The sequence below is a fragment of the Sorex araneus genome, chromosome 5, assembly GCF_027595985.1.
Source record: "Sorex araneus isolate mSorAra2 chromosome 5, mSorAra2.pri, whole genome shotgun sequence".
NCBI lineage: Eukaryota > Metazoa > Chordata > Mammalia > Eulipotyphla > Soricidae > Sorex > Sorex araneus.
Genome location: NC_073306.1, coordinates 2,064,328 through 2,089,454, shown reverse-complemented (window position 1 = coordinate 2,089,454; position 25,127 = coordinate 2,064,328). Strand labels below are relative to the sequence as shown.

General features: G+C 67.0%; 1 protein-coding gene across 3 annotated transcripts; it reads left to right on the top strand.

Annotated features, from left to right (window-relative positions):
• The first annotated feature begins 1,288 nt into the window (after nt 1-1,288).
• Nucleotides 1,289-25,124, top strand: DNAJC11 (DnaJ heat shock protein family (Hsp40) member C11). 3 transcript variants are annotated; one of them, XM_055137575.1, is made up of 16 exons: nt 1,289-1,423; nt 8,416-8,545; nt 11,335-11,408; nt 12,827-12,928; nt 16,591-16,719; nt 18,677-18,799; nt 19,880-19,953; nt 20,496-20,685; nt 20,787-20,872; nt 20,975-21,091; nt 23,484-23,639; nt 23,742-23,811; nt 23,961-24,018; nt 24,092-24,234; nt 24,485-24,614; nt 24,692-25,124. In XM_055137575.1, exons 1-16 carry the CDS (start codon nt 1,352-1,354, stop codon nt 24,715-24,717), a joined length of 1,680 nt encoding a protein of 559 aa, XP_054993550.1. In that variant the 5' UTR covers nt 1,289-1,351; the 3' UTR covers nt 24,718-25,124. The 3 variants fall into 3 exon arrangements, with proteins under 3 accessions (XP_054993550.1, XP_054993551.1, XP_054993552.1); XM_055137576.1 differs by lacking the exon at nt 1,289-1,423 and adding an exon at nt 2,121-2,318; XM_055137577.1 differs by lacking the exon at nt 1,289-1,423 and adding an exon at nt 2,739-2,760.
• The last annotated feature ends 3 nt before the right edge of the window (nt 25,125-25,127 follow it).

Sequence of the window (25,127 nt, the reverse complement as noted above, 5' to 3'; positions counted from 1 at the left end):
GGAGTCTGGGCTCATTTTCCGTGTAGCGGATTCACTTTCCAGGACCCGTCGGCCGCGATGCCGCGGGCACCGTGGTCAGGCAGTGCCCAGTCCCCGCTGGAGCCGCCTGGGCAGTGACATAAACCAGGCACACACCTGGACGTTCTCCACGTGTGCTCTGTTCTGTTGATGTGATTCCTCACGGCAGCGTTTCTCCAAAGCAGAGGAAGGCAGGAAAAAAAAAAAGTTGCCTCCCCAGCTGGGCGTTCTGGCCCAATTAATGCCCACGGACAAGGGGAGAAAGGAACGCTGGTGCTCGCGGGTCCCACCAGCCTCTGCCTAAGAAATCCCCCAAGACCAGCAACTGTCAGGCGGCACTTGAGCTCTAGTCACAGCTCCGCCAAGGAGGAGAAAAAGGAAAGGAAAAGTGTGCCCGCTGATGAACGGAGTGTCTGGGCCAGCCAGAGAAGCGGCTCTTCATTCACTCCCGGGGCTGCCAGCCCGTCTGCGGCCGCGCGGCTCCGAGGGCGGGTGTGCAAAGGCCCAGGTGTGCACATCTGGCAGAGACCAGCAAGGGAGGAGCGGCACTTCGCAGGTGCACAAGCAGGTGTTCCGGCCCCCGAGACCCCCGAGGAAGGGCGCGGGGGGGGGGGGCGGGGGGGGCGGCGCAGGGGCGCGAACACGGCTGAGAGCGAGTGGGCACAGGTCAGCGGGCACTGGCCAGCGGGCCGGGGCGCGGGAGGCTCGCCGGCCACTTACTCCCGATAAGGGCAGCGTTTTGCAGACGTGCAAACCCTTGCAATGACCGGAACCAGAACACACCCACATGGGGGGAAGGGGCGGCCGGGCCGCGATCAGTCAGTCTCCGTGGCCAAAGCGTCCGGTGGGAAGGTCCAGCGGACGCCCCTGGGCCTCGGGGGGTGGCTCAGTGTCCGCTAGAGGCAATGACATGAGGGGCCACGCGGGGGTCGTGCGGCCCCGAGTCCCGCAGCAGGTTCCGAGAAACCCAGAGAGGCGGGAGCCGCGGGGCAGCTCCAAGAGGCGCCCGCAGCAATCGGCAGGCTCGCGGGGGAGGTCGGGGGGCGCCACTCAGCCTCTGCACGAGCGGGAGCACGGGGCACCCACCGGGTACGGCCCCCGATCCTCGGACCCGCGCTGGGGTCGAGCCGGGCGGCCAGGCAGCACGAGGCGATGCCGGCGCCGCGTCCCGCCTCGGCCGCACGGGGGCGCAGGGCGCGGGCGCGGGCGGCGCCCTCCGGGCCGCCAGGGGTCGCTGTGGCGCCGCGGTGCCGGGCCGCGCGGCCGGGGTGGCGGCGCGCCGGGCCCTCTTGAGCGCGGCCTCGCCGGTTTGGCGGGGTGAAAGGTCGCGAAGATGGCGACGGCCTTGAGCGAGGAGGAGCTGGACAATGAGGACTATTACTCGCTGCTGAACGTGCGCAGGGAGGTGAGGGCGGCGGCGGGCCGCGGGCGGGGCCGGGCCGGGCCGGGGGGCGCGGGCGGACCGGGCGCGGGCGGCGGGGGCGGCTCCGGGCGGCCGGGCCGGGCCGCGGGGCCGCGTGACCCCGCCCGACGTGCGCGGCCGCCGCCGAGCGCGCGGCCCCCGCCGGCCCGAGCCCCGCGCGCCCGCGCCCCCGGCCCGGCCCGGCCCCTGCCCGGCGCCCCCTGCCCGGCGCCCCCTGCCCGGCGCCCCCTGCCGCCGCCGCCGCCGCCGCTGCCCGCTGCCCGCTGCCCGCTGCCCGCTGCGTCCGGCGGCCGCGGTGGCGCGCGCGGGACCCGCCGTGCGGGCGCGGGCGGCCCGGGCCGCGGCGTCGGCTGACCTCGGGAAACTGAGTCTGGGCATCAAGGTCAAGGCCGCCCGCCGCCGCCCCCCGGAGCCCCGCCCGGGCCGGCCCGAGCCGCTGCCCGCCGCCGCCTCCCGGGCCCGCGCCCACGGCCGGGGAGCCGCGGGCCGCCCCGTGCACGGCCGGAGCGCGGGGTCCCCCCGCCTGGCGCGCGGGGCGGCCGGCTCGGGGCGCCCTGGCCGCCCGGCAACGCCGCCGGCCGCCTGAAGGGCAGGGAGGCTTCCAAGGTCAGCCCGGCGGGCAGCGCGGCCCCGGCCCGCGCCCGCCGCTGCCCCGCGCCCTGCCCGCCGCGTGGGTGCGCGGCTTGGGCCGGCCGCGCAGGGCCTGGAGAAAATAGCCAGCGCCTCCCCCGTGCAGGGCCGCGGTGCCGAGTGGACACTGGTCGGCGCCCGGCCCTTCCCACCCCGGAGCCTGGGGTCTCGTTCGACCTTAACGTGCAGCCGAGGAAACTGAGGCTCGGGGCCACGCCAGACTGCAGGAGCGGCCCTGACCTCCGGGGTGCGCTTGGTCCCTCGCCTTTCCAGCCGCCCCCCAGCCCCGGGTGGGCCGGGAGGAGCAGAGGAGAGTCCGGGAGGGCTGGTTGGTCCCGCGAGGCTGCCTGGGGGCCCCTCGGGGGCCGTTTTTCCGCACCCCTTCCTCGCCCTCCCCCCCTGCGCGGAAGCCCCTTGGCCCGCTATTCTGGTTTGGGTGGCTGGCCACGGAGCCCCCTGCCCTTCCCAGCCAGCTCTGGGAGGGGTGCTCAAGGGGCCAGTGGTAGAGCAGAGCGGACACGGGGCCAGGTCCCGGGTTCGATCCCCAGCACCGGATGGCCCCTGAACCCCATAACGGACTGTGGGGGTGAGACTCTGAGCGGGTCCCAGCACTGACACCCCCCCCAACTGCTCGGGATGCTGCCGTAAAGCACGAACAGGCCTGTGGACAGTGAGCGGAAGCAGCTGGGGTAGGAGGGTCGTTCCTGGCCCCTTGAGGGCCCGGAGGGGCGTCCTTTGCAGGAACAGGGGGAGTCCCGGAGCCAGCCGAGTGTGTTGGGCCCCCGCCCCGTGTGGTTAGCGGTTCCCACAGGGCCTTGAACATCTGCGAATGTTTGGAAAGTTCCAGAGTGGCTCGGCTTGGCTGAAGCCCCCGGCAAGGCCTGCAGGGGCTGACGCTGTGGTGTGGGGGTTTCAGGAGTGTCACCCCGCGCGGTGACTGACCCACGTCCACGCTGTGGGTTACCGCCCCTTCGTGCCGCCTGCCTGGCCTGGCCGGGTGGCGCCTGTTTCACCTCCAAAAGCTCCTGGCGCGGCCTAGTCTGTGTGTCCTGCCTGCGGCCGACCAGCTCTGGGGCCCGTAGTGTCCCCTGGACTCCTGAGCCCCCCCAGGAGTGACCCCCAAGCGCAGAGCCAGGAGTAAGCCCTGAGTGGCGCCAAGGCAGAGAGCACAAGGCCGGGTTTAGCGGAGTCGAGGAAGGGCCCCCGGGTGCTCGGAGAGTGCCGTGTGGGCACCGTCCTGCGCTGGGCGCCACGAGAGTGACCGGGGCCGCCCGGTCCTCGCCGCTGCGATGCTCGGGTCCCTGCAGAGCTCCGTGCGCGCAGCTGAGATCCGTCACGGGAGCAGGGTTCCACTAGCGTGGCTTGAGTGAGGAGCACGACGGCGCTGTAACGGCGGGGTCACACGGGCACGGCAGCGGTGACAGGAGTTGGGGCCGCTTGCCTTGCCCACGGCCGCCTGGGTTTGACCCCGGCACCACACACGGTCTCTGAGTCCACCGGATACTACCCGCAAGAACAAAACAGGGACAGAGAATCACGTGGCCGGGCGAGGGCAGAGAGTCCCGCCGTGCGAGCCCCCCTGCTCCCCACAGCCGTGGCCCCCTCACCCCCGAGCACGGCCGGGTCTCCCCGTGGCCTTTTTTTTATTATTTTTTTTTTATTTTTTATTTTTTGGTTTTTTGGGTCACACCCGGCGATGCACAGGGGTTACTTCTGGCTCTGCACTCAGGAATTACCCCTGGCGGTGCTCAGGAGACCATGTGGGATGCTGGGATTAGAACCCGGGTCGGCCGCGTGCAAGGCAAATGCCCTCCCCGCTGTGCTATTGCTCCAGCTCCCCCCACCCTCCGTGGCCTTGAAACCTTCCCGTGTCCGTCCGAATCCTCTTCCTAGGGGCACTGGGCAGGCCCGCTCCGTCCTGCCGGGAGCAGGGATCCCGGAGCAGGGGGCGGTTGTCGCCCGCCCAGTGGGTCTCGGGCATCTGAGGGAGCCTCGTCAGGCGCACGTCAGGGTCCCAGAATTGAGCTGACCAGGGATTTCCAAAAATGTACCTGGTGGGCTTGGAGAGAACACAGTGAACAGGGCCTTCGAGTGCCGACCCGGGCTCGCCTGGCCCCCCAGAGGGCCCCCGGGATGCCACCAGGAGTGACCCGAGTGCAGAGCCAGGAGCTGGCCCTGAGCTTTGCCAGGTGTGCCCCGTCCTTCCCAGCCCCCCACCCCAATAAAACCCTGGAAACGTATTTGGAGATTTCACCGATAGGTCAGAGGAAATTTTCAGACTTTCTATAGGTCCTTGTTTTGTTCTGGTTTGGGGTGCCCAGTGCTTAGTCTTGGTGCTGAGCTCAGTGATCTCCTGGCCGGGCTCGGGGCACCATAGGGGGTGCTGGGGCCGGCTGCAGGTGAGGCACATGCCCTCCCCGGGCATGGTCTCCGTCCCTGGCGCCCTGTGAGCCTGGTTTGTTTCTGGCAGTGGACTGGCTCCCTGTCCATCTCCGTGCTGTGCCCACCGCCCCGGCAGGGCCCCGGCCCGGCCCCTCAGCCCAGGCAGGCACCGTGAGCGCCTCGTCTTATCACCCCCTAGCAGCCTCCTGCAGCTCCCATCAGCCGCGCCAGGCCTGGCGCCTCCCGGGCAGTGGCCCGGTGCCGCCCCGGTGCCAGCTGCTGCTCCTCGCCCCAGTGTGTGTGTCTGTTTGTCTGTGTGTGTGCATGCGTGTCTGTGTGTCTCGTCTGTGCTGGCCAGTGCTCTGGGAGGGCGGGGAGGAGTCCTGGCCTGCGGGCTCCCCGCTGGGCGTGCAGAGCTGCGTGCTCGGGCGTTGCCGGTCTGATGCCCGATGGCGCCCGAGCTGGAACCCAGGGCCTTGCTGGGCCAGGCCAGTCATGTCTTGCTGAGCCACTTCCGGCCCTTGTTTTTGTCTTGGGGCCACGCCCAGAAGTGCTCAGGGCTTACTGCTGGCTCAGTGCTCAGGGCACCGCGTGGGGTGCCGGGACTGAGCCCAGGTCCACCTTCTCCTCCAGCCCTGTTCAGGCCTGACTGGGGCATGCGGACGGGTCGGCAGCCCCGCTACGAGCGGGGTCTCACCCCCCTGGGGCCTGTGCGGGCCGCAGGCAGCGTGGCCCGGGCTGCACCCCCGGCACTGTGGGGTGTGGCCCCCAGAGTGAAGCCCGGGGCAGCTGTCCCACCCCAGGTGTCCAGGAAGGCTGCCTGGCGTTCAGAGCAGGATTGTCAGGGCATGGGTGGTGCCGCCCACAGGGCTGGTTCTGGGGCACATTTGTACCCCCAGGCCCGTGTAGTACGGGCCCCACTTGGGGGAGGGGAAGACGTCCTGCCCGCGTTGACCAGTGCCCTTCCTGGGCAGAGTGCGTGGCCCTGGGGGACGCTGTCCTGCCGGTCCTGGCGTCCCTCACCCCGGATCACAGCTGGACGTTCGTGTCCACCTTCCCGGCACACGGCTTTGGGTTCCAAATCAGTCCCCTGCTAGTTCCCTGCAAAGGGCGTTTCCGTCCTGAGCCCCGCGCCAGGGAGACCCCGGAACGGTGGTGTCTGGGGGGTGGGGGCTGTGCTGAGCCCTGGACCAGGAGGCTGGATGTAAAACTGAGTCTCCTTGAGTGAGCCGTGAGGTGGCAGCTGCCCGCCCGCCGTGGCATCCCCGCCCATGTGCCCTGAGCGCGGGCCGCCTGCTCCCGGCATTGGGTGTTTTCTTCCCGCGGAGAGCGGAGTGACCGTGTTTGCCTTAAGCTCAGAAGCAGAGCGCGGACGGCTTGGCTTGGCTGCAGAATTTCATTGCTGCCTCTGACTGCACTTCGCTTTCCTCTTCGCTTTTGTGTTTTACTGTACCCCCCACCCCGGGTTCGAGAAAGGTGTGAGGGGCTGGGGAGAGAGTACAGTGATTAGGGTGTTTGCCTTGATCCCCGCCGTCCCATACGGTCCCCTGAGCACCGCCGGGAGTGAGCAGTTCCCGAGTGCAGAGCCAGGAGAACCCCAGCATCCCTGGGTGTGGCCCGTCAGCCAGAAAAGGGGGGTCGGATTTCGGACGGCTCAGAGATGAGTGAGTGGGGACAGCAGGGGGACACTTGCCTCGCAGGCTGCTGACCCGGGCTCAGTCCCCGGCGCCCCCCGCCCTCCGGGAGCAGCCCCTGAGCTCTGCTCGGTGTGGCTCAGAGTTTTAAGGAAAAGATGAGTGAATGGAACAGCGTAGGGGCGCGGGGCGGGGGCAGGCCGGGTGGGCTGTGCACGGGAAGCGCCTGCCGCCGCACTGTGGCTCCAGCCCCTTGAGTGCAGTTTCGCCTTTGTCACTCCCCCACGCTCGGCTGTGCCCGCAGCTTCAGGGCAGCCCGTCGCTGGCGAGGGCGCTCAGGCCCCGGAGTGACGTCCGCGAGGGCGCTGCTCCGTTGGCCCTGAGGTGGGGGGCACTGTGCCCTGAGAAACCCCTTCCGGGCTGGCAGGTGCCGGGCACGCGGCAGACCCTGCTTGAGTCCCCGTCACCCCCTGGGGTCCCCGAGCAGCACCGGGCGTGTCCCGGAAGCTAGAACAGTCACACTAAGAGAAGGGGCGGCGCGGGGCTCTGCAGTCGGTGTCGGGGGGCTCTGGCCCCTCTGTCTGAGCCTGACGGTCCGCGCCCGGCGCTGCCCCCTGGAGGCAGCGGCCATGGGCCTGCCCGACCGCTGGCCCGGGAGGACGGGCTCGGTGACGTCACGTCGGGGGTCACGCAGTGTCGCCCTGCGTGCCTTTCAGGAATCGGGCCCCGAGGCGTCTCCGCGTGTGGCTAGTCGCTGTCGGGGTCTGACCCGGGGTGGCCACAGGCGAGCTGCCCGGCGCCAGCCTGGCCGCGTCTCTTTCCTGGACAGTGCGGGCACCGGGCTGCCGTCGGCCTTCCAGGAAAGGGAGTGTGTGGCCGCCCTCTGAAGTGGCGGCAGATGTGACAGCAGGTGTCGCTAGCGAGAAAACACGCAGAGCTCGGCCAGTTCAGCTCGGGCCTGGGCGCCACAGGCTGGGCGGCACAGTGGGTGGGGCGCCCGCCTGGCTGCAGCCGGCCAGGGTCCAAGTCCCAGAGCCAGGAGTAACCCAGGAGGGTTCTCTGGCCAGGGAGGCTCCGAGCCTGGACACGCGGGGAAGGGGGTGGCCCCGGCCACACGGGGAGGGGGTGGCCCCAGCCCACAGCTCGGGCCTCTCTGCTCGCTGGGCCCCCGCAGCAGCGACTCCCAGAGAACGGGACCAGCGGGCGAAACCTCAGGCGCACGCATGCACACACACGTGCACGTGCCTAGCGGGAACTGCGAGGCCCATTCCCATGCCGGGCCCCATGGCCTTGGTCAGTGGGGGGAGCTGCTGGACTCACAGACGGCCTGGAGAAGGGAGGGGCTGCTTGGACGAGGAGACCAGGAAGGAGTCAGCAGTGCAGAGTCAGGGTCCGGGCCCCGAGCGACAGGACCCTGCACACGGCCGACCCAGGTTTGACCCCCGCCATCCCATGTGGTCCCCTGAGCATCTCTGGGGTGTGACCCCACCCCCCACCACCAAAAAAAAAAATAAGCAAAAATTCTGTATCGGCTGGGAGATGAGTGAGAAAATTTTCGTAGGAGTGGGAATAAGCAAGACTCAGGGCCTGGCGCGCGTGGGGCTCGGGTGGGCTCTGGCCCCCGCGAGGCCCTGTCCGCTCGCGCTGTTCCAGCCCCCTAACTGCCCCGGGGCCGGCCCCTGCCGGCTGCCACACTCGGGTGTCCGGGCGCGGATCTCGCTGGCACTAGCGGGTCTCACTGGCCCGAGCGTGTGCAGACGTGCTAAGTCTCTTTATGTCTGGGGCCAACCAGGCGGTGCTCAGGGAGCACTCCTGGCTCTGAGCTCAGGGAGCACTCCTGGCTCTGAGCTCAGGGAGCACTCCTGGCGGGGTTCAGGACCTGATTGGCCGTGTGAGGCCAGCGCCCTCCCCACATGGCCGGGCCCCTGCTCCCCTGCCCACCCCCCCCAGCCACCTTTTAGAAGTTGAGCTAGAGGCATGCGTTGGTTTCAGGATGGTCTGGGATTGGTGGCTTCGTCTTTGGGTGCCCCCTCTGGTGGGTGCGGGTGCGGGTGGGGAGGGGCCGGCCTCCTGCTGGGCACTCACCAGGCTCCCGTATCCAGCCGTTCCCCGGCCTGTGTCTCGTGCCCGTAGTTTCCGCCTCTTGTTAGAAGCGGGGTATTGGCTGTCCTCGCCAGCAGCCGGGCCAGGGACGGCGTGTCCCGCACCGAGCGTCCTGTCTCCGCGCTCTGTGGCGAGGTCTCCTGGCGGGGGAGGCCGTGCGGGGGTCCTCACGCGGGGCGAGGGGCGAGTGGCGGGAGTTAGGTGACCCCCGTTGTGTCTCCGCAGGCCACCTCCGAGGAGCTGAAGGCCGCCTACCGCCGGCTGTGCATGCTCTACCACCCCGACAAGCACCGCGACCCGGAGCTCAAGAGCCAGGCCGAGCGCCTCTTCACCGCCGTGCACCAGGCCTATGAGGGTGCGCGCGGGCGCGCCTCGCGTGGGGGGCGCGGGGGCGGAGACCCTGGCACAGAGGAGCTGCCCTCTCGGGAGGGGACTCAAGGACAGTTGGTTTGGGGGCCCACCGCATGCTCAGGGCCCACTCCCGGCCCTCTCCTCAGGGCTCCCGCCCGGTGGTGCCCGGGGGTCAGACCCCGTCAGAGGCCCGACCCCCTGCGGACACTCTGGCCCCGTTCAGTTGTTTCTTAATCTGAACGTGATGTTGCTAGTTCTGTTGCCTCCAATTGGGAAAGATCTCTGTCTCGCCATAGAGAAAGAAGATTTTCAGAAGACTAAATGGGAAGTAGAGTCAGAGAATCTCGATTTTGGGGCTGGAGCGATAGCACGGCAGGGAGGGCATTTGCCTTGCACGCAGCTGACCCGGGTTCGATTCCCAGCATCCCATATGGTTCCCCGAGCACTGCCAGGAGTAATTCCTGAGTGCATGAGCCAGGAGTAGCCCCTGTGCATCACCAGGTGTGACCCAAAAAGCAAAAAAAAAAAAAAAAAAGAAGAAGAATCTTGATTTTTATGCATTTATGGAGATTTTTATTTGTTTGTTTGTTTTTGCTTTTTGGGTCAGACCCTGCGATGCTCAGGGGTAATACTCCTGGCTCTGCATTCAGGAATTAACTCCTGGCAGTGCTCAGGGGACCATATGGGATGCCGGGAATTGAACACGGGTCAGCCACGTGTAAGGCAAACGCCCTGCCCGCTGTGCTATCGCTCCAGCCCCTATATGTCTTTATTATGTTTGGGGAAGTTTTATGATTTGTCATTAGATGCTAAAAATCACTTAGGTACCGTGTGTCTGGGACATTTAAAAATTTGAGAAATAGAGGCTGGAGAGATAGTACAGTGGGTAGGGCGTTTGGCCTGGGCTTAATCCCCAGGACCCTATAAGGCCCTCCTGAGGGGCCCCGCTTGAGCCAGGAGTCAGCCCTGCTTGCACACTGTTGGGTGCAAGTTCCAGAAGCATCCGTGGTGATGCCAGTGAGTGTGAGCACCCGGGTGCCTCTCTGCTGGGGCTGAGACCCGTGACACCTTTTGGGCTATAGACGGTGGACCACAGTGGTGCTTGGGTGCTTCTCCTGAGGGGCCCTCCCAGGGGTGCTCGGGAGCTCTGAGGGGGCCCCTGACGACTCTCAGCCAGCTGGCCTCGAGGTGCTTGGGGTCCCTGGGATCCTCGGAATCAGACAGGACGTGGCCCGCACCCTGACTGCTGAGCTGTCTCCTGCCCTGTCACAGGGGTTTTTTTTGGTTTGTTTTTGTTTGTGTTTTAGCTTTCTGGGTCACACCCAGCGATGCTTGATGCTCGGGGGTTCCCCTGGCTCTGCATTCGGGAATCGCTCCTGGCGGTGCTCGGGAGACCCTGTGGGTTGCTGGGAATTGAACCTGGGTCGGCCGTGTGCCAGGCAAATGCCCACCCCACTGTGCTATCGCTCCAGCCCCTAATAAGACGTTTTTAATGTGAGGGTCTGGGGCGAGAATGCAGAGGTCACGGTGACGCCCCGTGTGTGGCCGAACCCGACCCTGCAGACGCTTCTCCAGGTCCCACTTGCCGTGGCTCAGTCACAGCACTTAAAGAGTGGGGGGCAGAGCAGTGGCAGAGCCCCGAGGGCGCCTTGCAAGTGGCCGACCTGGGTTCGATTCCGGCATCCCCTAAGGTCCCCCGAGCTCAGCCAGGAGTAAGTAACCCCTAATTAAAGACCAAACTTGAGATACTAGGTTTCTTTCCTTAGTTAAGACCTACCTTAACTGAGGGGCTGGAGCGAGAGCACAGCGGGGAGGGCGTTTGCCTTGCAGGCGGCTGACCCGGGTTCGATTCCCAGCATCCCATATGGTCCCCCAGCACCGCCAGGGGTAATTCCTGAGTGCAGAGCCAGGAGTGACCCCTGAGCATCGCCGGGTGTGACCCAAAAGCAAACAGACAGAAGACCTGTCTTAACTGAGCTAAGGCTTTCCACCAGGGGGCGTTTCCACCGCCCGGCCAGCTCGGGCCGGCCTTGTGGCCAGCACAGCGGTGGCGCCCGGCCCCTTCCCGAGCGCCCGCCTGCAGAGCCTGTCCTTGCACGGCGGCTGGCGTCCAGGTGGCCTGCGTGGCTTGTTGGCCTGGCGGTGGGCTTTGAGGACCGGGAGTGCTGCAGCAGCTGCCCGAGGGCGCCCCGGGGAGACGCGTGAATCCCTCGGGTCCCGGCACCCACCAGAGGGGCCGTGGCTCCCGTGGCCTGGGCTGCGTCAGTGCGGTCGGTGCACTCTTCCCCGGGGAGGGCGGTAGCGAAGGTGTCCGGCCGCCCGGGTCACACGGACTCAGGCCTCAGGGACGTGTCCTGCGCAGAGCAGAGGCCCCGCAGTGCGGCCCGGGCGCGGCCAGCCCTGCCCTTCCTGCGGCCTCTCCCAGAGGCACCCCAGAGGCGGCGCCGGGCGCGGGTCACACAGTGTGTGGGTCCGGGGACTGTTGCAGAGTGCTCCTAAGGCACGTGCAGGGACGCACTGGGTTCCTTTTGGGGTTGGGGGCGGTGCTCAGGGCTCTGCTTGGGGACCCTTCGGGGTGCCAGGGGTCGAACCCAGGTCAGCCGTGTGCCAGGCAAGCACCCCACCTGCTGTACACGCCGGCGCGGTCTGGGTCCTCTTCAGAACCTCCGTCTCCCTGCCCCTCGGACAGGGGAAGGCGCCGTCCCACTGTGGGCTGCCTCTGAGCGCCCCGCGGGGTCTGGGGGTGCCGAGCCGGGGGGCCGCTCATGTCTTGTGCCCGGTTTTTCTTGCCAGTGCTCAGCGACCCCCAGACCCGGGCCATCTATGACATCTACGGGAAGAGAGGCCTGGAGATGGAAGGATGGGAGGTAAGCGCCGGGCTGGGGGGGGAGGGGCGTGGCCTGGGGCACTCCGTGGGTGCAGCCTTGGGGCTTCCTGCGGGGGGCGTCGGTGATCAGGGTCCACAGGGGCAGACGTGCCACGTGACGGCGGGCACGGCAGGTGCCTCGGGGGACGAGGCCGAGAGACTCCGTCTGCCACGGGGCAGACCTGCGTCCTCAGTCCCGTCTCCAAACCTCCCTCTGCTGCTGCCCACGACGTTCCTGGGGACGACTCGCTTTCCCTCGGCATTCACTGGGGCCTGGCGCCGCGCGACAAGCCCGTCCCCACGTCCCTCCAGTTCTGGCCAGCAGAAGGCGGGCATTCTCGCACAGAGTCCAGTCTTGGTGTGGGGCCGAGCTGTCCCGGCGCTGAAGGCAAAGCGTCAAACGCTGGCCCTGGTTTCCGCCTTTTTTATTTTCCCCCCTTTTTTCACCTTCGAGACCCTTTGCCTTTCCCTGGCAGCGTCACCGGGGCTGCGATGGCCCGTGCCCAGCCTGGCACCTGCCGGGTGGTGTCCGGGCGGGTGGCAGTGGGTGGGCGGGCCAGCCGCGGGCCAGTGCACATGCCACCCTTCAGTCTCTCCGCCCCTTGACCCGTCTCGGGCGCCACCTGCTTTGGGGGCTCTCGCGGGGGGGGGGGGGCTGGGGCAGCAGCAGTGGGTGGAGCCTGCGCGCGTGGCCCCACCCGGCCCTCGGGAGAGAGGCAGCACTGGGCAGATCCCGAGGCCGCTCTGCCTCTTGGTGCCGAGTTCGGGCCGGTGCCCAGCATGACAGGTGGCCCTCGGGACACGCGCCCGCAGCACTCTGTGACTCTTGGGCAGCACAGATGCTTCTGAGGGTAGTTCAGACTAGAGGCTGGCGGGCTGGAGCGACAGCACAGTGGGGAGGGCGTCTGCCTTGCACGCGGCCGACCCGGGTTCGATTCCCAGCATCCCATAGGGTCCCCGAGCACCGCCAGGAGTGATTCCTGAATGCAGGGCCAGGAGTGACCCCTGTGCATGGCTGGGTGTGACCCAAAAAGAAAAAAAAAATGAAGACTGGCTCGGACTTTAGGGTTGTCCAGCCCGACGTCAGGAACCCCGAGGTTCTCCCCGCGCCCCCCTCAGGGAGCCATGTGAGGGGGAGGCCAGAGCCCGGGCTCCTGTCCCGAGTGCCGGCCGCTGAGGCCGGAGCGTGGGTGCTGCCTTGCGTGCTGCTGACGTGCCGTGGAGGCAGCCGGCCCTGCCGAGGGTGGAGCCCGGCCGGGCAGGTCTCGGCGTGCGGCCCCCGCGGTCAGCAGGCGGTCCTGGGCACTCGGGACACTGGGCGCTCCGGGCCGGGCCCTCGTCGCCTGCTGGGCTGAGGGCGGCGCGGCTGGGGATCCTGGGCCCAGCGGGCCCTGAGCGTGCTCTCCCCGCGTCCCGCAGGTGGTGGAGCGGAGGAGGACGCCCGCGGAGATCAGGGAGGAGTTCGAGCGGCTGCAGAGAGAGCGCGAGGAGAGACGCCTGCAGCAGCGCACCAACCCCAAGGTGAGAGCGCGGGTGGGCGCCAGCCCCAAGGTGAGAGCACGGGTGGGCACCAGCCCCAAGGTGAGAGCGCGGGTGGGCACCAACCCCAAGGTGAGAGCGCGGGTGGGCACCAACCCCAAGGTGAGAGCGCGGGTGGGCGCCAGCCCCAAGGTGAGAGCGCGGGTGGGCACCAACCCCAAGGTGAGAGCACGGGTGGGCGCCAGCCCCAAGGTGAGAGAGCGCCGGTGGGCGCCAGCCCCAAGGTGAGAGCGCGGGTGGGCACCAACCCCAAGGTGAGAGCGCGGGTGGGCGCCAACCCCAAGGTGAGAGCGCGGGTGGGCGCCAACCCCAAGGTGAGAGCGCGGGTGGGCGCCAACCCCAAGGTGAGAGCGCGGGTGGGCGCCAGCCCCAAGGTGAGAGCGCGGGTGGGCGCCAGCCCCAAGGTGAGAGCGCGGGTGGGCGCCAGCCCCAAGGTGAGAGCGCGGGTGGGCGCCAGCCCCAAGGTGAGAGCGCGGGTGGGCGCCAGCCCCAAGGTGAGAGCGCGGGTGGGCGCCAGCCCCAAGGTGAGAGAGCGCCAGATGGGCGCCAGCCGCAAGGCGAGAGCGCCAGTGGGCACCAGCCCCAAGGCGGGCAGTGCCCCAGATGAGCAGCGCTCCCGTGAGGAGCCGGGTGACATGTTCGGGGTCTGGAGCGTCTGTCCCGGGGCGACCAGCAGGCTGCTCCCTCGTGTCCTGGAAAGCCTGTGTGGGAGCCTCGGAACCCCGAGGGGACCCTCCCTCTCGCACCCGGAGCCAGGAGACACGGCGCAGCACGTCGGGGGGCCCTGGCTGCCGTGGCTGTGGGGCGACGCTGTCCTCTCAACCTTGAACGGGGTCTCCGGGGTCTCTGTCACCCGAGCTGGCAGGGCGGCACGGCGAGGTGACCCTGAAACTCCCCGTCCCCGGGGACACGGGCCCTGCCTTCCCCTCTGGTCTGCGGGACAACTGGCCACGTGGGCGCCCAGCGGAGGGGAGCGGCCGCCGGGCCCGGTGCTCCTCGGAAGGCCTGTGTTTTCCGGGGCCTCCTGAGCTGCAGCACCCCTGGGTGGGGCGTGGGGGTTGGGCCCGGCTGGGGTCCTGGGGCAGGGAAGGGACAGAGGCGAGAGCAGCGGGGCTGTGCGGGCGCCTGGCCGGCGGGGACGGGCGTGTGGGCAGTGACGGGACCCTGGGTGGCGGCGAGAGGCAGTCCCTGGCGTTCGTTAGTGCTGGCTCAGCGTGAAGGTGACCGGGCTGGCTGGCGGGGGGGTGGCCGGCTCTCACCCACGATGCCCGCCCGCCACCCCCGCTGGTCTGCAGTCCGGGCGGTTTAACCAACACTCCAGACTCGGCCACTGAAGGTCTGGCCAGGAAAGCCTGTTGGGGCGGGAGGGAGTCCCGGCCACACCTGACTGCCCAGGGCTGGATCCCGGTCAGCCTCCTGGAGGTCAGCACCCCACTGTCCTGTCTCTCCTACCTTGGCGCCCCTCGCCCACCATTGTTTGTGACCGAGAAGGCCCGGGGTCACCACAGTGCTGGGCTCGAGTCGGCCCGGCCCTCGCCCCGGGAGCCGGCCTGTCCCCGGCACACAGTCCCTGTCGGACAGGCGGGTCTGAGCTGGCGGGTGGAGGCAGGGCAGCCCTAACCCTAGGGGCCCTTCCCGCGGAGGCCGGGCACCGTGTGGTCAGTGTCGGCCTGGCTCTGCTCCCGTGGCCTCTGGGCCCTCAGAGGAGCTGGCGACTTGATAGAAGGCCAGGCGTGTGGTGCCGGCGAGAGGCCGGGCTTGGGCGTGGTGACACCCGGACCCGGCCTTGCTCGTGCCCCGCTGGTGTCTTGTCTGGAGGCGGCTGTGGTGCTGGTCCCGTCCGAGAGGCTTCGAGCCCCCAGATGCCAGTGGCCGGGAACCGTCTCCGCACCCTCGCCAGGCCCCCTGCGGGGCTGGTGTGTGGCCAGGCTTCCTCCCGGCCGCGCCCTTCCTCTTCTGGGAGCTTAATATCATTATTGTTGTTGTTGTTGTTGTTATTTAAGATTTGTTGGCTCACCGTGAGCTGCAGCTACGAAGCTTTCATGCTGAGGCTCAGCCGTACAGTGGACGAGCCATCTTCCACCAGTGCTCCCTCCCCACCAGTGTCGCCCCGCCCCCGTCCCAGAGGGAACTCGTTATTTTGATGGTGGCAGTGAGGGACAGTTAAGAGCCAAACCCTTCTTGGCACATAAAGAAGAAATTGTGTGCGCTGACCAGCGCATTTTCCCAAGGTCGTTTCCTCGTAGTGGAGGTGGAGCGGGCAGCGGACTCCACCCGTGACTCGGAGACGGGCGAGAAGCCCCCCGGCAGCCTCCCCGTGTGCCACGGGCTCGCGGGCCTCCCGCCTTCCTCGTTGGCCTGTTAGGGCCGTGCTTGGCCGTGCCCAGGGCTGCAGCGTGGGGGCCAGGGGTGGAACCCGGGCCAGCTGTGTGCAAGGCGGGCGCCTCCCCGAGGTACAGGGGCAGCTCATACGGGCGCCTCCCCCTCAGGCCTGTCCCCGGCGTGCCAGGGACCCTAGGGAGCATTTGCCGTTTCCAGGACTGTCTGAGGCAGGAAAGCCAGACCACGCAGCAGGGCGCCCTGACGTCTCCGCCGGTGGCTGAGAACGCGGCAGGGAAGCTCCCCCGCGCCCACCACCCCCCTGCTGTGCCCGCCCGCCCGGGCCAGCTGCCCACAGGGCCATGCTGCCTGCCCCTGCAGCCGCCTTCTGAGCCAGCGCACTGTTCACAGTGTAGAATCAGGGCCCGGAGCCACAGCACAGCGGGGAGGGCGCTTGCCTTGCACGCAGCCGACCCGGGTTCGGTCCCCAGCATTCCACACGGTCCCCCAGCACCACCAGGAATAATTCCTGAGTGCAGAGCCAGGAGTAACCCCTGTGCGCCTCTGGGTGTGACCCAAAAAAGCATAAATAAGTAAATAAGTAAATAAATAAATAAATAAAACTAAGTAGCTAAAGTCAGGCTGGAGTGCTAGGACAGCAGGTACGTTGTTTGCCTTCGGGCCAGGTTTGACCCCGGCATCCCATGTGGTCCCCTGAGCATCGCCGGGTGTGACCCAAAATGCCCCCCGAAAGCTAAAATCCCGTGGTTTCCTAGCTGCCTGCTGACCCGCGCAGGTCTGTTATACTGAGAACCCGTCAGAGTTTATTCACGGACTTACTCAGAGAGAAAACACCGTCAGGGCCTGAACAGTGCAGCAGGAAGGCCACTGGCTTTGCAGCTAATCGGGTTTGACCCCCTGCGTAGGGTCCCCTGGGCGCGGAGCCCTGAGCACCGCTGAGTGGGTGACAGAGTTCCAGAACAAACACTTTTCTCCCAGAAATGGGCGTGCATGTGGGAGGCGCGGGGCACCGGCCTCGTCTCCGTCTCTGACGCGACCGTGGTGCCTCGTCAGAGTCCTGCGTCACCGTCCCGTGCGCCCCCCAGGAGGGAGCAGGCCTGAGAGGGGCGCAGGCGTATCGGGGCCGGAGGGGCGGTACAGTGGGCGGGGGCTCGCCTTGCAGCCCGGGGGACGTCTCGGCCAGCTCTCCCTGCCCGTCCCGCGTGTGCTGGCGGCCCTTCTCGCCGCCTGACGGGACCCCCAGCCGGAGTTGGGTCGGCTGCGCTCTGTGCCGCACGGCTGCTGACGGCTGGTTTCCTGCACAGGGGACCATCAGCGTCGGCGTCGACGCGACGGACCTTTTTGACCGGTACGAGGAGGAGTACGAGGACGTGTCCGGGAGCGGCCTGCCGCAGATCGAGATCAACAAGATGCACATCTCCCAGTCCATCGAGGTGAGGCAGCGGCCCCGGGGCCTGAGTGTCTGGGTGCAGGGCTGAGGGCTGAGAGTCTGTGTGTGCAGGGCTGAGGGCTGAGAGTGTCTGTGGATGCAGGGCTGAGGGCGGAGAGTGTCTGTGGGTGCAGGCCTGAGGGCTGAGAGTGTCTGTGGGTGCAGGGCTGAGGGCGGAGAGTGTCTGTGGGTGCAGGGCTGAGGGCTGAGAGTGTCTGTGGATGCAGGCCTGAGGCCTGAGAGTGTCTGTGGATGCAGGCCTGAGGCCTGAGAGTGTCTGTGGATGCAGGGCTGAGGACTCAGAGTGTCTGTGTGTGCAGGGCTGAGGGCTGAGAGTGTCTGTGGGTGCAGGGCTGAGGGCTGAGAGTGTCTATGGGTGCAGGGCTGAGGCCTGAGAGTGTCTGTGGGTGCAGGGCTGAGGGCTAAGAGTGCCTATGGGTGCAGGGCTGAGAGCTGAAAGTGTTTGTGGGTGCAGTGCTGAGGGCTGAGAGTGTCTGAGGGTGCAGGGCTGAGGGCTGAGTCTGTGTGCAGGGCTGAGGGCTGAGAGTCTGTGTGTGCAGGGCTGAGGGCTGAGAGTGTCTGAGGGTGCAGGGCTGAGGGCTGAGAGTGTGGGTGCAGGGCTCAGGGCTGAGAGTGTCTGTGGGTGCAGGGCTCAGGGCTGAGAGTGTCTGTGTGTGCAGGGCTCAGGGCTGAGAGTGTCTGGGTGCAGGGCTCAGGGCTGAGAGTGTCTGTGGGTGCAGGGCTCAGGGCTGAGAGTGTCTGTGGGTGCAGGGCTGAGGGCTGAGAGTGTGGGTGCAGGGCTGAGGGCTGAGAGTGTCTGAGGGTGCAGGGCTGAGGGCTGAGTCTGTGTGCAGGGCTGAGGGCTGAGAGTCTGTGTGTGCAGGGCTGAGGGCTGAGAGTGTCTGAGGGTGCAGGGCTGAGGGCTGAGAGTGTGGGTGCAGGGCTCAGGGCTGAGAGTGTCTGTGGGTGCAGGGCTGAGGGCTGAGAGTGTGGGTGCAGGACTGAGGGCTGAGAGTGTCTGGGTGCAGGGCTGAGGGCTGAGAGTGTAGGTGCAGGACTGAGGGCTGAGAGTGTCTGGGTGCAGGGCTGAGGGCTGAGAGTGTGGGTGCAGGACTGAGGGCTGAGAGTGTCTGAGGGTGCAGGGCTGAGAGTGTGGGTGCAGGACTGAGGGCTGAGAGTGTCTGGGTGCAGGGCTGAGGGCTGAGAGTGTGGGTGCAGGGCTGAGGGCTGAGAGTGTCTGTGGGTGCAGGGCTGAGGGCTGAGAGTGTGGGTGCAGGACTGAGGGCTGAGAGTGTCTGAGGGTGCAGGGCTGAGGGCTGAGCGCGACTGTGTGCGTGCAGGGGTGCCATCAGCCCTTCGGGGAATGAGACCGCAGCCTTCTGTGATCCTCTCGCAGCCTGCATGCATGTCGGGGTCCGCAGGGGCAGCAGACTCCGGGAGTAGTTTTCTGGCAGAGTCTCGGGAAGCCACTCGCCGCCCTGGTGGTCACCTCCTGAGCTGCAGCCTCACGTGCCGCCTGGGGCGTCCCTGTGGGGACCCCGACCACACACAGCCAGCGTCCGCCCCGGCTACGCTGCAGTTCTGAAATGTGCTCGTAAAACTTTAGACCTGGGGGGCTGGAGCGATGGCACAGCGGGAGGGCGCTTGCCTTGCACTCAGCCACCCGAGGTTCAATCCCGGCATCCCATATGGTCCCCGAGCACCGCCAGGAGTGATCCCTGAGTGCAGAGTATCCCCTGGGCATCGCGAGGTGTGACCCAAAACAAAACCAAATAAAAACTTACCAGAGACCAGAGTGATACTACAGTGATCGGACACTTGCCTTGCACGTGGCGGACCCGGGTCAGTGCCCGGCGCCCCTTGTGGTCCCCCGAGCCCGCCTGGAGTCAGCCCTGAGCATTGCTCGTGGGCAGGACGTGGTTGCCGCCTCCCGCCCCTCACACAGCCCCTGCTGTCCCCAGGCGCCCCTGACCGCCACCGACACGGCCATCCTGTCGGGAAGCCTGTCCACCCAGAACGGCAACGGCGGCGGCTCCATCAACCTGGCCATCCGGCGGGTCACCTCGGCCAAGGGCTGGGGAGAGGTAAGACGTGGAGGCTGGCGGCAGTGCCCAAGGGGCCACATCTGCTCGCGCCGGCCAGTTGGGGCGGGCAGCGCTGTGGCCACAGCACCTCCAGCCTCAGGATTAAAATGTCATTAAAGAGCAGACGCGGGGAGGGCGTTTGTTTGCCTGGTGCGCGGCTGACCTGGGTTCGACCCCCCCCACCCCCTAGGGCTCCCTGAGCACCGCCGGGAGTAGCCCCTGGTCGCTGGGTGAAACACACAAGCACGTGCGGGAGGGCCATGTGTGTCCGAGGGCTCCCGGGCCGCTGTGTTGGACTGGATTGTTCATTCAGCCTCCCGCCTCTCCCATCTCACACTCTTCCTTCGAGCCCCTCCATCCTAGATCCCAGATCCTCGGGTTCTCACCCCGACTCTCTCTGACTCTCTGGATCCTGACTCCTCTTCCCGTTCTCTGCTTCTTCCCTGGATCCCGACTCCTCTGGCTGCTTCTCGCTCTGACCTCCCTGGCTCTACCTCCCCTGGCTGGCTCTCCTCTCCCTGCCTCCTCCTTTGTGCTGTGTGTGCCCCTGTGCTCTCTTCTGCCTGCCTCTGTCTCTGGATGTCTGCTGACTCTCCTCTGGTCTACCGATCTCTCTTCCATCTCTGTTCCCTGTATAACAATCACATAGGGCGGGGCGGGGACACAAAGGTGGGTTGAACATTAACAGATCAGCAAAGAGAGGTGAGGCCGCTCCTCCAGGAGATTAACTCCAGGATAAAATCTCTTCTAAGGAGATTACTCCAGATTACTAGGAGATCCGCTCAAGGGCGGGATCCCATCCAGGGTGTGTCGCTTTCCTTCCCAGCTGGTAATCCGCTTAAACAGTTACAGTAAATTTACTTCTAATGTTTCTACAGTGTTTCTGTAAGCACAGGAAGGGATGTATCCGCTTAAAGCTTGGTCCTTCCTGAGGACATTCACTGTATATTCCAGCCACAGTCCTGGGCTCAGCGGGGCTAGGGGTGCCCGGGAGCCGCACAGACCCCCCTTGCTGGGTGGCCAGACCCTTCCAGCTCGCCCCTCCCCCACTCACGCCTTTCCCTCTCCCCTTTGCAACAGTTGGAATTTGGGGCCGGGGACCTTCAGGGACCTTTGTTTGGCCTCAAGCTCTTCCGGAATCTCACGCCCAGATGGTAAGTGAGGGAGCCCCTGGCCTCAGGGTGGGCCCAGCCAGCCGCCCCCTGGTCGGCTGAGATGTGGGGACACCGGGGGTCTTCCCCTCGTCTCAGGACGTGCGGCTGCCTCCTTGCTGCCCCGGGACTGTTGGCAAAGCAAGGGGCGGGGGGACACGGGCCCTGCCCTCCGGCCTGTGGGCAGTGGGGTCTGCGGGGGGCCCTGGCCCTGCACCCCCTCCCTCCTCCTCTTCCGCAGTGACGGGTCACACAGCAGAGCATGGGGTGGTGCTGGGGACGAGTCCCTGCCCGGGTCTGCTCTGATGGACAGGCGGGGGCGGGTCGGGAGCCTGGGATAAGAACACGGGAGGCGAGTGCCCAGCTGCGGCGCCCAGGCTGCGCAGGCACTGCCCCTTCTCACCAGCAGGTGGCGCGCGCACGCCGGGAAGCCACCTGCAGGGCCCCTGCCCGCGGCTCTGGGTGCAGGGCGCGGGGGGCGCCTGGGGCCAGCGGGGAGCGCCCGGGGCCAGCGGGGAGCAGTGAGCAGCCGCCTCTGCCCCCAGCTTTGTGACGACCAGCTGTGCGCTGCAGCTCTCGGCGCGGGGCGTGCGGCCCGGCCTCACCACCGTGCTGGCCCGCAACCTGGACAAGAACACGGTGGGCTACCTGCAGTGGCGCTGGGGCATCCAGTCGGCCATGAACACCAGCCTCGTGCGCGACACCAAGACCAGCCACTTCACCCTGGCCCTGCAGGTGCGCCGGGGCCGCGCGGGGGCGGGCGCGGGGCGGCCCGGGCTGCCGGGGCCTGGCCAAGGCCCCTCGGAGCCAGCGGCCTGTCCCCGTCTTCCCCGCAGCTCGGGGTCCCCCACTCCTTCGCCCTGATCAGCTATCAGCACAAGTTCCAGGACGACGAGCAGACGCGCCTCAAGGGCTCCCTGAAGTGAGTGCCCGGCGCGAGGGTGTAGGGGGTGGGGGTGTAGGGGGCGGGGGCAGGGGCAGGGGGCGCGGGCCAGTCGTGGGCGCTGAGGCAGGTGGTCCGCAGGGCCGGCTTCTTCGGGACGGTGGTGGAGTACGGCGCCGAGAGGAAGATCTCCAGGCACAGCGTGCTGGGGGCCGCCGTCAGTGTGGGGGTCCCGCAGGGCGTCTCCCTGAAGATCAAGTAAGTGGGGGCTGGGCCCCGGCACGTGCAGACCGTGACCTGCACGGGAACGCCGGGGCCAGCCCCTTTCCTGTCCCGTGTCTCTGTCCCTCTTCCTGCCTGGGCGTCTCTGCCGCTGTCCCCGCCTGCCTCTGGGGCCTCAGCCCCTCCCACCACCCCTGTCCCCAGCCTGCCTGTGACCCCGCACACCTCGTGGCCAGCCCTCCTGGGACCCTCCCCCTCCACTGGCCTGTCCCCAGTTCCCTCGCTGCTGGACCCCCCACTGTTCCACATACGTCGGACATGTGCCCCCTGCCTGCCCCCAAGGGACGTGGCAGCGTGAGTGTCACCTCCGTGGGGACCTGCCGGTCCCTCCTGGCCCAGGTATCTCCCCTCCTGCACCCCCGGCCGTCCCCCACGGCAGCCACCCAGGAAGTGAGGAAGTTCCTGTGGCTGCACTGGCCAGTGGGCGCCCTCGCACCCAGGCCTCACACTGCCCCTCAGAGCCACACCCCTGCGCCAGGACCGGTGCCACTGACTCCGGTCTTCCCCGGGCGGGCGGGCGGCACCGGGCCGTAGAGCTTGGAGGGCTCGTGGCCGTGTCCACCCTGTGTCAGGCCCCACCAGCCTCCCGTGGGCCAGCCTGGCCCCTGACGGGGAGAGATGCCAAACTGATGGTTCCATACTGATGCCCACAGGCAGGCTCTGGGGAGACGGCCCTGTGCTGTCCTGGTCAGTCTGGGTCACTGCAGTGACCGCTCCAGAGCTGGCCCCGCCCACCCCCCCACCCGGCACTTTCAGCCTCCCAGCAGATGGCGCTGTGTCGCTCTGGGCTCATGGCCCCAGACCCTGTTGCCTCCCTGCCTCCTTCCTCCTTCCCTCCTTCCTCCCCTCTCCCTCCTTCCCTTCCTTTTTTTATTTTTCTCTTCTTCTTACACTGTGTAGACACTGTGGTTGACAGAGTTGTCCCTTGTCTGTTACGGCATTCAGTGTTCCAGCACCAATCACACCACCTTTGTCTCCAGTTTTCCCAGCCACCCCTTAAACCTAACCCCACAGCAGGCCCTCAGTGATTTATTTTCTGTTGCTGGTTACCAATAACTTGCTAAAAGAATGATCGAGAAATGTTTCCTTAAAAGAAAGTGAGGGACTGGAACGATAGGACAGTGGGTAGGGCATTTGCCTTGAACGTGGCCGACTTGGATTCGATTCCCAGCATCCCATATGGTCCCCTGAGTACCGCCGGGGTAATTCTTCAGAGCCAGGAGTAACCCCTGTGCATCGCCAGGTGTGACCCAAAAAGGAAAAAAAAAAGAAAGTTAGTGAAAATCGTTATATCTCGCCATGGAGCCATTATAGAGTCCTTGTATGAAAGATTCTAAGATGTCACAGGTTCAGCTCCGGTGTTCGCCTTGTTGACGGGGATTGGCCGCCTTCTGCTTGGCGTCCCGCCCTCCTGATGTGCCCTCCTGGTGTGTCAGTGTCCCAGAGTCTGAGCTGTCACTCCAGGAAGTCCAAACTGTTTTTGGTTTTTTGTTTTATTGGGTCACACCCAGCGATGCTCAGGGGTTCCTCCTGGTTTATGCACTCAGGAATGCACCTGGCGGTGCTCAGGGGACCATATGGGATGCTGGGAATTGAACCCGGGTCGGCCGTGTGCAAGGCAAATGCCCTCCCCACTGTGCTATCGCTCCAGCCCCAAGTCCGGAGCTCCCAGGGGGGGTACAGCGGGAGTTCAGGGGGCGGGGAGGTGAGGGGCCCCTCCAGACTCCTTGAGAGCCTCGAGGTCTGTCAGAAACCCGCATCCCTGGGTTATTCAGCATGTTCTTCCCTGGATGAGGCTCGTCCGAGCAGTGGGGTCGGCTGGTCTGTCGTTTCACCCGCGGCCTGGCTTCCGCCTGGGGCCAGCCACCTGCACCCGCAGGCCCGGAGTCGCTTTCCCTGTGGCGGTTTTCACTCTGATCCACACGGGCTTGCGTCCCCGCGGAGACCCGTCAGTGGCTCTTCTCCGCGGGGCCGGGCTCGGGCCTCCCCGGCTGTGGGTCCCCCTGCAGTGGCCTCTGTGCGGGCCCTCCAGCCAGCCTGGCCTCTCGGCGACTCCTGCTCCTCTCGCTGTCTCAGGGCGGGGAGCAGTTTGGGTGTTTGGGGGCGCCTGTTGGTCTCCCCCGGGGCTGCTGACTCACTGCAGCCAGGCGGCAGGCCTGTCACCCCCTGGAGACCCGCCTGCACCCGCGTGTGGCCGCCCGGCGCTGCGCCGTGTCCAGGAGAGGCTGGCTTGGCTCTGCCGCGCAGACAGCCCCAGCGCCCTGAGTGGCCGCACCCGCTCCCCCTTGGTCCGGACTCGCGGGGTGGGGGGCTGGGGGGGCTCCCTGTGGCGGGGGCTCCTTCAGGGGCGCCGTCTGCTCGCCCGCAGGCTGAACCGGGCCAGCCAGACCTACTTCTTCCCCATCCACCTGACGGACCAGCTGCTGCCCAGCGCCGTGTTCTACGCCACGGCGGGCCCCCTCGTGCTCTACTTTGCCATGCACCGCCTCATCATTAAGCCCTACCTCCGCGCCCAGAAGGAGAAGTGAGTCGGTGCCGGCCTCAGTGGGGGGCGCTCTGGCAGGGGAGACGCCCGGGCGGGAGCCCCGGCGGCGGCTGGCAGCTGCTCACGCCACCGTGTCCGCAGGGAACTGGAGAAGCACCGGGAGAGCACAGCCAGCGACATCCTGCAGAAGAAGCAGGAGGCTGAGGCCGCGGTGAGCACGGCCCGCCGGGCCTTCTCCTTCCCGTGGGCTGCAGGCCTCGAGAGGCGCCCCAGAGCCCGGGGCCTCACCCCACCTCGCCTTCAGGGGCCCGGGCGGGCTGGGGTGCTCCCTGCGGGCCCCTGAGTGCTCCCTCCCCACAGGTGCGGCTGATGCAGGAGTCTGTGCGGAGGATCATCGAGGCCGAGGAGTCCCGGATGGGTAAGCGGGGCCGGGTCTCGGGCAGGGCCCCGGGCCGGGGGGCGGCACCGCCTTGCCTCACGCTCGCCCTCAGGCCTCATCATCGTGAACGCCTGGTACGGGAAGTTCGTGAACGACAAGAGCAGGAAGAACGAGCGGGTGAAGGTGATCGACGTGACGGTGCCCTTGCAGTGCCTGGTCAAGGACTCGAAGCTCATCCTCACCGAGGCCTCCAAGGTGCCGCGTCCCTCCCCGGGCGGGTCTGGGCCCCGATGTCCCGCTGGCTGCGGGAAGGCAGCTCCTGGCGGTCACTGCGCTGTGGCAGCCTGGCCCTGGCCTGTGGGGTGTCCGGCCCGGGGCCCCGTGTGGGTGGGGGCACCGGCAGGCCAAGAGCAGACACGAGGTGAAGACTAGAAGGGGGTGCACTTCCCTGTGCGGTCTGGGGTGTTCAGGGGTTCAGCCCCGCCCGACTCACCGTCTGTTCCAGGCTGGGCTGCCTGGGTTTTACGACCCGTGTGTGGGGGAGGAGAAGAACCTCAAAGTGCTCTACCAGTTCCGGGGCGTCCTGCACCAGGTCATGGCCCAGGACAGCGAGGCGCTGCGGATACCCAAGCAGTGTGAGTGCCCGCGCCTCGGGCCGGGGCGGAGGTGCCGGCAGCCCGGGCCTGCCCCTGACCCCCCGCCCCTCTCACAGCCCACAGGATCGACACAGATGGATAAGCCGCCCGGGAGGCCGGATTCCAAAGAGGCTGTGCAGACCCCCGGGGGTCTGCAGGACCTGGACGCCGGGCGAACCCCAACATCAGATGTGTTTATTTTCTATTATTCCTGTAGCAGGTGGTACCGTATCGATTATGTGAAGGGACTCAGAGCCCCGCTCTCCTGGGTGGCCCGTGTCTGTCTGTCCGTCTTCCCGAGGATCATGATGTCCTGGGCAGGCCACCGCGCAGCCCCCACCCACCCTCTCGGGGCTGCAGCCCCCTCCGGAAACGCACGTCCCGCGGGTAGGCTGGCGCGCACCAGGCCCAGCCCAGAGCCGGGCCCCGGCCGCGCCTCCAAACCGCCTTCCCTGCTGAGACCGCGACTCGGAGAGGACTGTGGGTTTATAAATCTGCTTTTTATCTGAGATG